Source organism: Podarcis bocagei, assembly GCF_964188305.1.
Source record: "Podarcis bocagei genome assembly, chromosome: 13".
Taxonomy (NCBI): domain Eukaryota; kingdom Metazoa; phylum Chordata; class Lepidosauria; order Squamata; family Lacertidae; genus Podarcis; species Podarcis bocagei.
In genome coordinates this window covers 16,068,562-16,084,470 of record NC_138138.1, presented here as the reverse complement: position 1 = coordinate 16,084,470, position 15,909 = coordinate 16,068,562, and the positions used below count along the sequence as shown (strand labels likewise).

Sequence of the window (15,909 nt, the reverse complement as noted above, 5' to 3'; positions counted from 1 at the left end):
CACACATATTCACATTTTTGCAATACGTTAAATCACTTTGCGTAATTTCCAGGGTTATTACTTAATGCAGAACATATCCGTCAGTTGAATCATATAAGTTTTGAACCATTAATCGATCAATTCAGTCAGCGTGTGGATAAGCTAATAATTTATTTGTGTGATTTTTATAGTGCCTGATGAACTGGGGAGGGACATGAACAGAGTTGGTAGATGTAATAGCTTAAGTGTGTGTGTGTGGGGGGGGTGTCCTCTGTTCCTGTCACATTTTTATTCCCTGCTGAGCTCCCTTCCCAAGTTGCTTCCTCAGAAAACGGCACAGTCTCTCCATTCTTACAAATAAAGGCCGAGATTCTGAATACTTTCCTCACCAAATTTTAGTACCTCAGGAATCTGGGATCTGGAAAAATATTGGGTATCTAGCCTCTTCAGAACGTGCACTGTGAGTAGAGGCAGATGTTCTGTATTCTCACTTCCCTCGGAGCTGCATACATAGAATCATAGAACTGTAAAATTGGAAGAGATCCTGAGGGTCATCTAGTCCAACCCCCTTAAACAGAGGGGGAGGGGTTGTTACCCCATTTTGCCCTGACAACAGTTCTGTGCAGTGGGTATATTTCGAGAGACTCTGACATTCTGCAGCCCCTCAGGAAGTTGCCTTGTCTTCAGAGCCCAAGTCTCGACATCATCTCAGCCATTCTGGTGGGTCCTGTGGGAATGTTGAGGGAAGTAGGAGAGGATATATTGATTAAATATTATCCCTCCTCACTCACGCTAGTGAGCAAGCAGCAGAGCACATTCCCTTGCACATTGTGGCAAGCAAGTTGATGGATTCATTAGAATCATTTAAGTTAAGTGATCCAGTCTGGCTTGTCCAGCCTGGATTGTTCCTGGTAAGTTTCCCCTTTTATTTAAAACAATAATAACACGACAGTCTTGTTTCAAAGTAAGAGGAAAGTTCACAGTTCACAGCCGTATTCTGAAGGCAGGCTTTATCTTGTGGTTACAGTTACATTTGTAGAGAAAAGAAGTCTGATCTAGGCCTCAGACATTCTACCTCATGGCTTCCATCCTCTGTAAGAATGAGCCGTGTGCTGCTGGCTAAGAGCCAGAAGAGAGGAAGATGGCAAAAGAGGAAGATGGCTGCATGGCTAGCCCTTTTATAGGGTCTGCTAGGGTCACGCCCATCTACCTGGTCACACACAGGGGGAGGATGCTTCAGAACAGGTATGACAGGAAGTCCTCCCTGTCTGGGGCAACATTCCCCTGTGTGTCCACTCTAGGAAACAGGAAATGTTGTATTTGACTGCTTCAGTGACAATACATCCCACAGGTCCAGAGGCTGAAGGGGTTCAAGGGTTGGAATTGGTGTCTGTGGTTGCTACACAACCACAGGATATAGGTGGACCACACCTGGGATGTCGTCTTCTCTCTGTGTACAATCTGTCAGAAGGCCCCCAGGCCCCAAAGTAAGGCTGGAAAGGACGAGATCTCTGATTTGGTGGTCTCTGACAGTCTCTGTTGTCCTTTGAAAGCCGTCAAGATCAAGAAGCCAATACAAACAAAATTCCGGATGCCTATCTTCAACTGGGTAGCTCTGAAGCCCAACCAGATCAACGGCACGGTCTTCAACGAACTCAACGACGAGAAGGTCCTTCAGGTACGTCCAGGCTAAGTTCCTTCCTCCCCGCTTCCTGCTCGTTCCCAACCCACACTGTGCTCTCAATTTCTGACTTCCTCTCGTCGCAGGAGCTTGACATGAACGACTTTGAGGAGCAGTTCAAAACCAGAGCTCAAGGCCAGGCCCGGGAGCTCCCTGCCCTGAAGGCAAAGGCTTCCCAGAAGAAAGCCCCCAGCAAAGTGATGCTGATTGAATGTAACCGGGCCAAGAACCTGGCCATCACGCTTCGCAAGGCGGGGCTCAGCATCGACGGCATTTGCAAGGCCATCCAGGTGTGAGTAGCCTACACGCAAGGGACGGGTTGGTTTTCCCCCCTCTCCAATTCCTTTTCCCAGCAGAGTGGGCAGAGGAGGTGAGACTACATGGAGAGGCTGTTCCTGATGAAGAGCCAGGTCATTAAGCAGGAACCCATCTCACTGATAAGGCATGCTTTTGCTGTCCCTGGTCTAGATGAAGCAGCAGGCAACTATGTGCTCTATGTACGTTCTTAAGAGCAAGGTGAAAGGGCCACAGCAGAGTGGCAGACCATTTGCAGCACATGCCAGGTTCAAATACTTGGCATCTCTGGGTAGGGCTGGGGAAGACTGTCTAAAAAAACCCTCGAGAGCTGTTGCCAGTCAAGGTAGACCAGTGTTTCCCAAACTTGGGTCTTCAGCTGTTGTTGGACTACAACTCCCACCATCCCTAGCTAGTAGGACCAGTGGTCAGGGATGATGGGAATTGTAGTCAAAAACAGTTTGGGAAACCCTGATGCAGACAGATGTGAGCTACATGGATGCTGTGGTCTGACTCTGTATAAGGCAGCTTCCTATGTAGTATTTGCACAAGTGCTACAGAAGCTGTTCAATAGCAGGGAGAAAGGCAAGTTTGGGAAACAGGCAGAGAACTTGTGCAAGATCCGAATGCCCTGCAATAGTGTTGACCTGACGCGACCTAGAAGGGTTTATTGATGACTCCCAGGCAATTAGTTGCCCAGAATGAGAAGCAATTGGGACCAGTAGAGAAAGGTGGGCCTGTTGAATGCTCTAAACCACTGAGCCTTTTGGACTTGCTGATTAGAAGGTCAGCAGTTCGAATCCCCACAACGGAGTGAGCTCCCGTTGTTCTGTCCCAGCTCCTGTCAACCTAGCAGTTCGAAAGCACACCAGTGCAAGTAGATAAATAGGTACGGGTGTGGCGGGAAGGTAAACTGTGTTTCCGTGCACTCTGGTTTCCATCACGGTGTTCCGTTGTGCCAGAAGCCACCAACTTGGGACGGCTTTAGAAGGCAATCAGACAAATACAGGGAACGTAAAGGTGTCCTGGGCTACTGTATTACCCACTGACATACTTGTGGTGTGTCAGTGGCCTTGAGCTATTTATGATCCTTTGTAAAGAGCTCCCAGCCAACTTGAAACCGGGGAAGATTGCATCCCTCATTATCATAGTTAAACAATGGGCTTCCTTGCCACAAGATGTGGTAATGACCAACAATTTAGATGGCTTTAATAGGAGATTAGACAAATCCACAAAGGATATCATTGGCTATTAAGCATGATGATTATATGCAGCCTCTAGGGTCAGAGGGGTCGGTCAACATGGCTTCTGATCTTTCCTGAATCTGCTTTCTGAGATCCTTTTAATTGGAGATACCAGGAACTGAACCTGGGACATAACAACGCTGGGCTCTGACATTGAACTATGGCTTCCCCCCCAAGCACTGTAGTATTGACTGAGCAGCTAGGTTCGAATCTATCCACAAATGGCTGCCCTCACAAAGCGAACTTTTGTGTGTGTGTGCTGCTTGAATCACAGACCAAATTTTCTGCTCCTGCCATCATGATTAAGTGGCTCATTTGAGTTCTGTCAATAGCCTTTGCGGTACTGCTTAAATATTAAAAGCTGTCGTTGGTTTCCTCTTTGGAGAATGGAGAACCAGGGAGCTAGTCCGACTTCATTACCTACAATCAGAGTAAATGGCTGTAGGGAAGCACTCCTCCCTTTGCCCCATGTTCTTAAGAAGGCACCGTGGTCCTCAGGGCCAGTACACCCATGGGGCAAGGTGAGGCAACTGCCTCAGGCGGCAAGATCCACAGGGGCAGCAGATCTTTATTCCCTCCTTGTTCGTGATGTAGATCTTTGCTCGCCCTTTCTTCCCTGGCGGAGAGGGCAGGTGCCAATTTGTGGTTCGCCTCTGGTACCGATGTGTCTTGAGCCGGCCCTGCTGGGCTTCTGTCGTTACCCAGCCAATGAATCCGAACCTTTGCTTTGCTCCCATTCAGATATGACCTGCAGTCCCTCAGCCTTGACTTCCTGGAGTTGTTGATGCGCTTCATCCCCACGGAATACGAGCTGACGGTGATTCGCAAGTACGAGAAGGAGCAGCGGCCGCTGGATGAGCTTTCGGATGAGGACCAGTTCATGATTAAATTCAGCAAGATCCCTCGCCTGGCAGAACGCATGAACATCATGACCTTCCTGGGCAACTTCGGAGACACCGTCCAGCTCCTTTTACCCGTAAGGGAATGGAATAGGCAGCCAGGGGACAACTAGGGTGGGGGGCAACAGCAGGGGCACCTTTGCAGGTGCAGTCCAGACCGGTGTGCAGAAAGGACATAAAAGATGATGCAACAAATTGCCGCTTGCATTTTTGCAACACCTTTCTTTTTGGTATGGTATAGCAAGCCTGTTTTCAAGATGAAAATGCAGTTCTTGTGTTGCTTGGCTGTTTAGCTGGGGCAAAAAGCCTGTGTCGGGCTTTGGGGAATTGGCTTCCTTCCCCGTGGCCGTAAATAAGCAGATCAAACGAAAGGGAATTCTTACCAGTTAGTTTCTTTAATAAACACAGTGAAGGACAAAAGAAAACACCTAACCAGAATGGCGGTGTTCCCTATTAAGGTCACACACACCTTCCGTCCCCATTAAACTATGTCACTCCTACGTCTTGTACTCTGAGCTTGTACCCTCTGTGCTTTCTGTTCTGCCACTTTCTGAGCTCATTTACCCCCTTGCTACCAAAATCTTAACATTTGACTCCATAATATTGAATAAATCTGAATTTTCAGACGTTTGGCACACTTTCAGGGCTTGGAATAAAAAGTTCACTTTCCGCATTTTGGGTTAGTTCCACTAAAGTGGCTATAGAGCAGGTGCAAGGAAGGTGTCCGACAAAGCAGGGGAACTGATTATGCCTTTGTTCTTCCCCATCCACAGCAACTCAATTCCATCATCGCTGCTTCGATGTCGCTCAAGGCTTCTACCAAACTGCGCCAGATTTTGGAGGTGAGGTTCCCTAAAAATAAGGGCGGGTTTGCTCAGTCACAAAGAAGCAAGCCCACTAGTCAAACCCAAAGCATTAAATTGGTGACATCCTAAAATTCTGAGAGCTGAGACACATCCCCACCCTCTGATGGCAAGTATGGACACAAGTTATTGGAAAAGGCTGGCTTTTAGAGTGAGGTGCCCTCACAAGAGCTCATCCAATGTGTTTCTGTCTGAGTTGCTGCTATGAGAGCGCTCTGTTAATTTCGGAAGCAGGTAAGCCCAGAACGGTGTCTCATGCAAATACTCAACAGGCAGTCTCCTCTCACGGTGGGCAGTTTTGTTTGCATGGAAATGGGATTCGTAGATCCAGACAAGTGTCCCCAGCTGTCCACGACTGATTGATTGGTTGTCTCTCATAGATTGTCCTGGCGTTTGGGAACTACCTGAATAGCAGCAAGCGGGGAGCAGCCTATGGGTTCCGCTTGCAGAGCCTTGACGCGGTAAGTGACGTGGATTGGGGAAGCATGGAAGACTTGGCACCCTCTTCGGGGAGCACGTCATGGCCGGACACTAAACAGCAGGGGGTCAGCTTGAGGGTTTGCACTGGCCTTGTGTGAGATTGTAGTGGACCTCTGTGTTTGCCAGAACAGCCCAGAAAACCACTGTGGGGGTGGGATCAGGATTCAGTGGCAAATCATTCTCAAACTATGGATCGGTGTTAGACACAGGTTGGGTACAAGCAAGACTGATCCAGAACGCGGCAGCCAGACTGGGGACTGGGAGCGGCCTCCGAGACCATATAACAACCGGTCCCAGTATGTTTCCGAGCACAATTCAAAGTGTTGGTGCTGACCTTGAAATCCCTAAACGTCTTCGGCCCAGTATACCCGAAGGCAGCCAATCAGAAACAGTGCTTTGGTTTCTGAACGTTTTGGAAGTCAAACGGACTTCCGGAACAGATTCTGTTCAGCTTCCAAGGTATGACTGTACTAGCGAGAGAAATACTAGGTGATTTTTGCGAAATATTGGGGATTGGCTCCCTCACCCAATCCCCATTCTGACCCGTTTCTCTCTGTAGCTCCTGGATATGAAATCCACAGACCGGAAGCAGACGCTGCTTCATTACATCGTGCGGGTGATCCAGGAGAAATACTCCGATCTCACAAACTTCGCCAATGACCTGCACTTCCTGGAAAAAGCAGCCGCAGGTGCTGAGCCAGAGGATTCTGGGCAAGGGGAGAACCTCACAGCGAAAGATGGGGTGCAGCTCCCTCCCTTTGGCCATGGGAATGTGCCAGAGGGAATAATAATACCCTTAAAAATACATACAGTGGTACCTCAGGTTACATACGCTTTAGGTTACATACGCTTCAGGTTACAGACTCCACTAACCCAGAAATAGTGCTTCAGGTTAAGAACTTTGCTTCAGGGTGAGAACAGAAATCGTAAGGAAGGATAACGACAGGAAGATTTAAAGAAGGAGCTATTGGAAACTCAAGGCGGTAGAAACATAAGATGATTAGAACCCCACAGAACTTGAAGCATGGGAAGCCCCAACAAAAAATTATAATTTTTGGACTATATGATATGTATTTGTATAATTTGGAATACTTAATGTGATTTGATTGGATTGTTAAAATGGAAAATTTAATAAAAATTTAATAAAAATTATTTTAAAAAGAGAGAGAACAGAAATCGTGCTCTGGCGGTGCGGCGGCAGCAGGAGGCCCCATTAGCTAAAGTGGTGCTTCAGGTTAAGAACAGTTTCAAGTTAAGAACAGACCTCCAGAATGAATTAAGTACTTAACCCGAGGTACCACTGTATTCTGAAGTCCCCCCTAGGTAGAAGTGTTAATTGGAGCCACGGCAGCTCGATTGGGCCAGCTTTGCCTCACGCTTCCTTCTCTCTTGGCTCTCGCAGTATCCCTGGACAGCGTGCTCCAAGATGTGCGGGGCCTACAGAAGGGCATGGAGCTCACGCGCAAAGAGTTTATGCGCCAGGATGACAGCGCTGTGCTCAAGGACTTCCTTAAGGCGAACACAGAGGTGATGGAGAAGCTCCAGGCCGATGGCAAAACTGCACAGGTGAGGAGGAGGAAGAGAGGCGGTGCTTAGTTCAGAAGGGGTTGTCGTGGCAACTGTCGTGGCAACTCATACCACAGGGAGTTTTGAGCCTTAAAAAAAAAAAAAAGAGCTTGCCAGCAGCTCTTGGGGACCACTCAGTTTTCGGGCAGCGGTATAGGGGTAGAAGTATTTTCAGTGCGTGACCCACTTAATGCGTCCTCAGACTGCAATGATGTCTCTCAATAGCTATCGGCTTGTGGTGTCGCATACAGATTCCAGAGAGAGGCAACAGATTTGTGGCATCTATTTCTGCCTCTCTGTCTCACACACATACAGAGAGAGAGGGGTGGGAACAAACTAGCGTATTTTTTGCTCTATAGGACGCACTTTTTCCCCTCCAAAAATTAAGGGGAAGTGTGTGTGCGTCCTATGAAGCAAATGCAGGCTTTCGCTGAAGCCTGGAGAGTGAGAGGGGTCGGTGCGCACGACCCCTCTCGCTCTCCAGGCTTCAGGAAGCTCTGCGCAAGGCTTCGGGACCTCCCCCCCCCCATATTCCCACCCCCTAAAAACTAGGTGCGCCCTATGGTCCGGTGGGCCCCATGGAGCGAAAAATACGGTAATTTAAATTGGTTAGGACCACTGGTTTGTCATCTCTGGCTTTTTAAAAAGATAAATGGAACTGAGCAGTAACGGATATGACTGCTCGCTGTGCTCATTTTGCATACCTTTAAGCTCTCAGCTTAAGCTCAGCGCGGGTGGCGCTGTGGGTTAAACCACAGAGCCCAGCACTTGCCGATCAGAAGGTCGGCGGTTCAAATCCCCGTGACGGGGTGAGCTCCCGTTGCTCGGTCCCTGCTCCTGCCAACCTAGCAGTTCGAAAGCACGACAAAGTGCAAGTAGATAAATAGGTACCGCTCCAGCGGGAAGGTAAACGGCGTTTCCATGCGCTGCTCTGGTTCGCCAGAAGGGCTTAGTCATGCTGGCCACATGACTCGGAAGCTGTACGCTGGCTCCCTCGGCCAATAAAGCGAGATGAGCGCCGCAACCCCAGAGTCAGTCATGACTGTACCTAATGGTCAGGGGTCCCTTTACCTTTAAGCTCTCATTGAATTGCCCAAGATTATATATATATTGCGTTGGTGTTTAACTCCACCTTTTCCCCATTTCCTCTCCACGCCTGTGTGGATGTTTGTCTGTGTGTGGATGCATCAAACTCCTTGAAAGTTTATGTTTTTTTTAAGGCGCCGCAAGGCTCTTTGCCATTTTTGCCAATAAAAATGAAGCCCACACACCTTGATGTCAAAGCTGACATCATCCAAGGGTTTCCAAAGAGAAGAGGCTCATTTCACAGGGCAACCAATAAATAAAAGAAACAAATTTGAGGCAATGTGTTGCTGCTGACACAGCCGCCGCCCCAAGATTCAGAGTTGTGACTCTGTGGGGTTTTTTCTTTCTCTCTCTACAGGAAGCCTACGAGTCGACAGTGGAGTATTTTGGGGAAAACCCCAAGACTACCCCTCCAACAATGTTCTTCCCCACCTTTGTGCGCTTCGTCAAGGCATACAAGGTAAGACTCTTGCCTTTAGTTTGGGTGCAGCCTGTTTATTGACTGTGAGCCACACTCCTTGTGTCCCATATTTATTTGCATCGGGAAGATTCTAAATACCAACCAACTTTTGTAGATTGCCAACATAATGCAGACGGGGGACTTTGAATTCTTAAATCATGTTATGTGAATGCTAAGTGTTGAGGATTATTGTAGTAGTTACAGGGTCAGTAAAATGTGTTGCAGTGGTAGGCCACACACACTAGGCCACTGTCTTCCAAATAGTTTAGTTTACTGAAATAGTTTAGTTTACAGAAGTTTTTAATGTTTGATGTTTTATCGTGTTTTTAATATTCTGTTGGGAGCTGCCCAGAGTGGCTGATGGGCGGGGTATAAATTGTTGTTGTTAAAAATTACTGGATTGACTTAGAGTAGTCGTTCTGAAGCTTCTTTCTCTGGGCCACTCTTTCAAAATAAAAAATTGCTCACGCTACACCGATTTTTTCATTTATAACAAAAAAGAAAGAGCTCCTAGCAGTGGTTGATTTATGACTTAGAACACAACTACTTTATAATTGTAGTAGAATCATAGTATTGTAGAGTTGGAAGGGGCACCGGGGTCATTTAGTCCAACCCCCTGCAATGAAGGAATATTTGGCCCAATGTGGGGCGAAATACAGTGGTACCTCGGGTTACAGACGCTTCATGTTTCAGACGCCTAAGGTTACAGACTCCGCTAACCCAGAAATAGTACCTTGGGTTAAGAACTTGACTTCAGGATGAGAACAGAAATCACACGGTGGCAGCACAGCGGCAGCCCCCATTAGCTAAAGTGGTGCTTCAGGTTAAGAACAGTTTCAGGTTAAGAACAGACCTCCAGAACGAATTAAGTACTTAACCCGAGGTACCACTGTATGATCATTGGACATCCAGGAAGTATAGAACAATGCAGGTACATAAGAACATGAATCATTCCCAAAAATAAAATTATAAGTGAGCCTCTTGCATATGTACCTTAGGTATGCGTACAAACTCAATGAGAGTTGTGAGCTTGAAGTGTTACTCAATGCTCACTTTTTGAAAAGATATCTTTCCGTATTCTGCAATTAAAAAAAGACTATACTACACTGAAATGTTAAAATGTTTGATTGTCCTTGAATCTCAATCTACACCAGTGTGGCACGCACACCCTTTGAGAACCACTGAGCTAGAGAAAGGAGAACTTCTAGTTTTTATATCCCGTTTCCTAGCTTGCGTTTGATACAAATCACTTTAATAAAAAGAGCGACTAGCTCTTGGAGATGTTGCTACAGGGAGGCAAGGATAGGTAAGGCTCCCCTTCGGGGGAAATTCCCCACCCCGCCCCCCGCCTCCAAATGAGAACCATTGGTGGCACCAGTGGGAAGTTGTAGGGCTGGAATGACAATGGCTGAATTAGCAAAAAGGTTTTCTACATCCCCATCTCTCCCCATCCTTATTACAGGTCATGTAATAAAGGACAAAGTTTGACTGTTTCAGATTGTGGAAGCAAAACAGGACCACCGAAAATAAGGTGGTGGTTCTTGCAGAGGTGAAGGTCTCAAGTTTGCAGAAAGATATCATTAGTTTGTAAACTAAGAAAGAAACAAATATTTTTTGAAAACTCAAGGATCATGGAGCCTCCAGAAACCAGAGAATGTTGAGTTTCTCTGCTGGGGAAAAGTGAAGAAGAAGAAAAAGAAGAGTTTGGATTTGATATCCCGCCTTTCACTCCCCTTCAGGAGTCTCAAAGCGGCTAACAATCTCCTTTCCCTTCCTCCCCCACAACAAACACTCTGTGAGGTGAGTGGGGCTGAGAGACTTCAAAGAAGTGTGACTAGCCCAAGGTCACCCAGCAGCTGCATGTGGAGGAGCGGAGACGCGAACCCGGTTCACCAGATTACGAGTCTGCCGCTCTTAACCACTACACCACACTGGCTCTCAGCCAGCCTGAGACCCGAACAGCTTTTTGTATCCTGGCAATGAGAGCTGGGGGAATGTGTGTGATGAGTTTTAAAACTCTGTTCTCCGGAAAGGTGGGCTTGCGAATCTGATAACTCTGTGATGCGACGTGTTTGTCACCATCTAGTGATGTACCTGCGATTGCTTAGTGAAGCTTATTTTTCTCTCTCCCCGCCCGGAAACAAGAAAGCGGAAGAAGATATCCAGTTGTGGAAGAAGCAAGAAGCAGCGGCCAAAGTGGAAGAGGTGAACTCCCCCAACCAGGAAGAAAAGGCAGCTCCAAAGGTAGGTGTTAACATGTTGGAACACCTTTCCAAAGCCATGTCCCCCTTCCTCCTGCTTTTTCTCAAAATGAAAAGAGTTGTGGAATTCCCACCAGACTGTATTCAGCCATTGGATTTTGTGTTGGGGACCAAATCTAAACTCAGCCAAAAACCCTTTCTGCTCACAGGATTCATATAACTCGTTCTGTTGTCAGAAACAGCTGTTGGCATTTAGAGGAGGAGAGGCGGGCGGAATATATATTTTTAAAAGAAACATTGACTTTGCTAGTCAGAGCGCTGGGCAACAGCGGCAGACGTACAGATGTATCCGATTCCCATTTGGCTCCCAAGCTTCTCGGATGCAGCATCTTGCTGTTCTGAAGTGCATCTTTGCAACCACAGGTGTGGATTGCAGGGGAAATGTCTAGCTTGTGTGTTGAAAATGTGGTAGCTGGGGTGACTGGTGCCCATTTGCAGGAGGGAGTCCACCAATAGCTGGCTCCAGAGTCAACTCATTCTAGGTCTGTCCTCATCCTCCTTATCAAGATCCACAAGGGCAGCACTGAGACAGAGAAGCTGGTAGACAGGGCTACTCCCTGGACTCGTATTTGTTGTAGGGGTTTTTTGTACTTTTTTGTACCGTTTAACAATTATTTGCAGACGTGATTTTTTTGTTTTTGATTTCTTTGCTACACTAGTTTGCCATGTAGCAATTGCAGTGTGCAATATTACAATAAGAGGACTGGGGGGAAACTTTATGGATGTAATGCTTCCTACAGTTCGTGATAGTATTTCTCAGCGATTTAAATGTGACCGAGCCTTCTGTAAAGGTAAAGGGACCTCTGAGCATTAGGTCCAGTCGTGACTGACTCGGGGGTTGCGGCGCTCATCTCGCTTTATTGGCCTTCTGTACTTTGTCACAAAAAGCGGGTTTTCCAGGTGACTTATTTTGGTGAGTGTCAAAATAAGAATTTATGGTGTATTGCTGTCGAGATTCACTTTGAATTAAAATATATATTGAAGCAAAAATAAAAAAAATAAAATCTGCTGCTTTAAGCCCCTGGGAACAGACTGGGTAAAAAACAGTTTACAAAATCAAACAATGGATGGTATTCGGCAGCGACAAGCAGCAAACTGGTTCCCCCCTATATCTAGTACCTTGGACAGCTGCCTGATGGGTAGGCCGGTCCTGCGAAGAGAAATATCGTCTTCTCTTGGTACGTGCGTAACCACAGCAACCGCTCCTCTCTCTTGGCAGTCTCCCACCCACAAGGCCAAGCGGCAGCAGATGGACCTCATTTCTGAGCTGAAGAAGAAGCAGCTGGTGAAGGAGCCCCTCATTTACGAGGAGAAAGATGGAGCTATTGAGGACATTATTACAGGTGAGGAGGAAGGAGGCCGTTTGTTTTACTAGCGGGCTTTGAAGTCTCAGCAGATCCTCCGCAGAGGGCCGGCGATGGGCCGGGCAAAGTGGGAGCTGTGTGGAATCGTGGCGCCCGAGAGAAGCAACTTCCCGGTGACTTCTGAGCTGTGCAATTTGGGGTGGCTTGGTTGGTAAAGCGTGAAACTCTTAACCTCAGGGTCACTGGTTAAGAGCCCCACGTTGGGCAAACAGATTCCTGCATTAGAGGGGCTTGTACTAGAGTGACCCACTCTACGATTCTACAGCGAGGGGGGAAAGTATTTGATCCCCTGCTAAATTTGCCCGTTTGCCCTCTGACAAAGAAATGACCAGTCCATAATTGTAACGGTAGGTTTATTGTAGCTGTGAGAGACAGAACAACAACAGAAAAACCCCCAGAGACCCAGAAGACAAAAGTCAGAGATTGATGGGTGTTATAATGCGTGAAATAAGTATTTGATCCCTTTGCAAAAGATGACTTAGTACTTGGTGGCAAAACCCTTGCTGGCAATTACAGAGGTCAGACGTTTCTTGTAGGTGGCCACCAGGTTTGCGCACATCTTGGGAGGTATTTTGTCCCACTCCTCTTTGCAGATCCTCTCCAAGTCAGTAAGATTTCGAGGCTGATGTGTAGCTACTCGAACCTTCACAGATTTTCGATGGGATTAAGGTCTGGAGACTGGCCAGGCCACTCCAGGACCTTCATGTGCGTCTTCTTGAGCCACTCCTTTGTTACCTTGGCCGTGTGTTTTGGGTCATTGTCATGCTGGAATACCCATTTTCAATGCCCTGGCTGAGGAAAGGAGGTGCTCACCCAAGATTTGACAATACATGGTCCCATCCATCGTCCCTTCAATGCGGTGAAGGTGTCCTGTCCCCTTAGCAAAAAACACCCCCCAAGCATAATATGTCCCCCTCCATATTTGACAGTGGGGATGGTGTTCTTGGGGTCGTAGGCAGCATTCCTCCTCCTCCAAACACGGCGAGTTGAGTTGATGCCAAAGAGCTCGATTCTGGGCTCATCTGACCACAACACTTTCACCCGGTTCTCCTCTGGGTCATTCAGATGTGCATTGGCAAACTGCAGACATGTGCTGTCTTGAGCAAGGGGACCTTGCATGCTCTGCAAGATCTCAGTCCTTCACAGCATAGTGTGTTACCAACTGGTTTCATGGTGACTATGGTCCCAGCTGGGGGGTGTGGGTGGCGCTGTGGGTTAAACCACAGAGCCTAGGACTTGCCGATCAGAAGGTCGGCGGTTCGAATCCCCACGACAGGTGAGCTCGTTGCTCGGTCCCTGCTCCTGCCAACCTAGCAGTTTGAAAGCACATCAAAGTACAAGTAGATAAATAGGTACCGCTCTGGTGGGAAGGTAAACGGCGTTTCCGTGCGCTGCTCTGGTTCGCCAGAAGCGGCTTAGTCATGCTGGCCACATGACCCGAAAGCTGTACACTGGCTCCCTCGGCCAATAAAGTGAGATGAGTGCCGCAACCCGAGTCGGCCACGACTGTACCTAATGGTCAGGGGTCCCTTTACCTTTACCTATGGTCCCAACTGCCCTGAGATCATTGACAAGTTCCCCCCATGTATTTCTGGGCTGCTTCATCACTGTTCTCCTGATCATTGCAACGCCACGAGATGAGATCTTGCATGGAGCCCCAGACCATATCTGGGGAAGGATAAGAGGCAATTACAAGCTGTACTGCGTGGTCCAAGGGCGCTCTGCTGATCACACACACCCACACCCCAGCCCATATTTGTCTGAGACCACACCATGCCTTTTTTGCAGCAAATATTTGCCAGTGTACAGTTCTAACCAGCCTGCATGCCTGGGCTACGCATTTAATTTCCATCGTTGCAGATCTGGGCTCTCCGAGCCGTCGGCCATTAGTGGGCATCCTTAATTTTTCTTCTCCCCAACCCACCTGCTTGTTTATTACATTTGTATCCCACTTTTTCTCCAGATTGCTCAAGGCGGTGGGGTACACAGTTCTTTTCTCTCCCATTCCCATCTAATTCCCACAGCAAAACCCTGCGAAGTCGGTTAAGCTGAGAGACAAGCGACTTCTGAGGCCTTTCCCCACCCTGCCAATGCCCAGACACACCACACAAACACACATCACCCACAAAACTAGGTGGGGCTGTAAGGGAGGTTTTCTGCTGCTGTTGCTGCTGCTTTTTGCCTGTTTCATGGCGTCCCACTCACCTGTTGTTATACCCTCCTTAGGCCTTTCTGCTCTTTTTGCAAACCAGCTTGTCTGCTTTTACTAATCGCTGCAGGGCCCGGAACTCAGTTTCTAAGCACACTCGTGTTTTTTTTTTCCTGCCCAAAGATTCTCAAAGGATGCATCTACACTACAGACTTAAACTGGCAGAACAGAACTGCAGGGGTGGAGAAGTTTTGTAGACAGGGCAGAGGGGTAGGGCAGGCTATTGAACCTCCAACAGAGATTTGTTAGTGCTCTCAATGAACTTCAATTTCCAGGATTATTTAGAGAGAAGCCGTGAGATACGAACTGCTGTGGAATGCAGAGATGCCGTTTAGAGGCTCGGTGCCTCTTGGTAGAGACCTCCTTCTTGGTTGCTTTGGGACTTTTACTTGCTTGCTTTACTTGCCCTTTGTCTCTTTTCCTCTTCTTAATCTCCTTGCCTTTCCCTCCGGTACTATTCTTTACTTAGCACTGAAGACCGTTCCTTTCACTGCTCGGACGGGCAAGCGCTCTTCTCGCCTCTTCTGCGACGCCAGTTTCAATGAAGAGAGCCCACTGTAGCTTGTGGCTCTAGGTAACGTGCTGCATCAAAGGCACAATGGTGGATTTTTGTAGCCGAGGGGTGGGAAGTGTGGCAGGCAAAGGTGGCGTCTCGAAACGACTCCTTCCAGTGCTGGGATGAGCCCTGCAATAGCTGAAGCATCTAGCCAGGCATTTGAGTGAATACGTGAACGGGAGTTCAAACTGTGTGTGCGTGTGCATACAATCAGTGTTAGGGCTGGGTGATATATGGTATTCAACAATGTGATATATAACCAGCTAAACATCGCAATAGACTGATATATCACGGTGTCTGAAATAAGGATGAAGCGATGTAGAGGCGTTGGCCAGCTTCACGGTTTTTCCTGCACCGTGATTTTTGCTGGCACCTGCCCTTGCGATTCGCTGTCCCCTGCATGAGGCAGGGGGTCACTGAGCCGGCAGAGTTAACAGGAGCTGCAGGAATCAAGAGAAGCATTGGTTGGCTTAATGTCCGTCGTCGTCCCCCCCCCCGACATCGTGATATTTGCATAGCACACACCCACATACCGTGATTCACAATGTATTGCGAGGTCAAAAATTCTGAAATGCAGCTATCACAATATGGACTTCAGGCTTCTCAGGGCAGTAAACCTTTTAGGTCTGAAAGTGAGATGTGTCTCCAATTTTAAGTGCCGTGTTTTTCGCTCTATAGGACGCACCCGACCATAGGAGGCACCTTGTTTTAGAGGGGGGGGAACAAGGGGGGGGAAATCTCCCCCTCTCTGCGCAGCGCCCCTTCAGCAGAGCGGCAGAAGAAACGGAGCCCCTTCCATTTCTCCTCCCGCTTCACTGAAGGGACGCTGCACCTTAGCTGAAGGGGCACCTACCCTTCAGCGAAAGGAACCCGAAGCCTGCGGAGCGCAGCGGGAACTCGCGCTGCGCTCCAAAGGATTCAGGCAGCTATCCCTGAAGCCTGGAGAGCGAAAGGGGTCAGTACACAC

The 15,909-nt window shown here is 48.0% G+C and overlaps 1 protein-coding gene across 7 annotated transcripts in view; it reads left to right on the top strand.

Moving 5' to 3' along the window:
• FMNL1 (formin like 1) overlaps positions 1 to 15,909 on the top strand; it is a 115,516-nt gene that overhangs the window by 96,294 nt on the left and 3,313 nt on the right. For 5 of the 7 annotated variants that reach the window (XM_081166122.1, XM_081166126.1, XM_081166125.1 and 2 more), the window contains 10 exons: positions 1,533 to 1,657; positions 1,747 to 1,952; positions 3,940 to 4,174; positions 4,871 to 4,939; positions 5,341 to 5,421; positions 6,000 to 6,129; positions 6,843 to 7,006; positions 8,451 to 8,552; positions 10,698 to 10,796; positions 12,033 to 12,156. In XM_081166122.1, coding sequence (XP_081022248.1) covers positions 1,533 to 1,657; positions 1,747 to 1,952; positions 3,940 to 4,174; positions 4,871 to 4,939; positions 5,341 to 5,421; positions 6,000 to 6,129; positions 6,843 to 7,006; positions 8,451 to 8,552; positions 10,698 to 10,796; positions 12,033 to 12,156 — 1,335 coding nt within the window. Of the gene's footprint in view, positions 1 to 1,532; positions 1,658 to 1,746; positions 1,953 to 3,939; positions 4,175 to 4,870; positions 4,940 to 5,340; positions 5,422 to 5,999; positions 6,130 to 6,842; positions 7,007 to 8,450; positions 8,553 to 10,697; positions 10,797 to 12,032; positions 12,157 to 14,855; positions 14,961 to 15,909 lie in introns of all 7 variants that reach the window. The other 2 variants (XM_081166123.1, XM_081166128.1) reach the window with 1 other exon arrangement.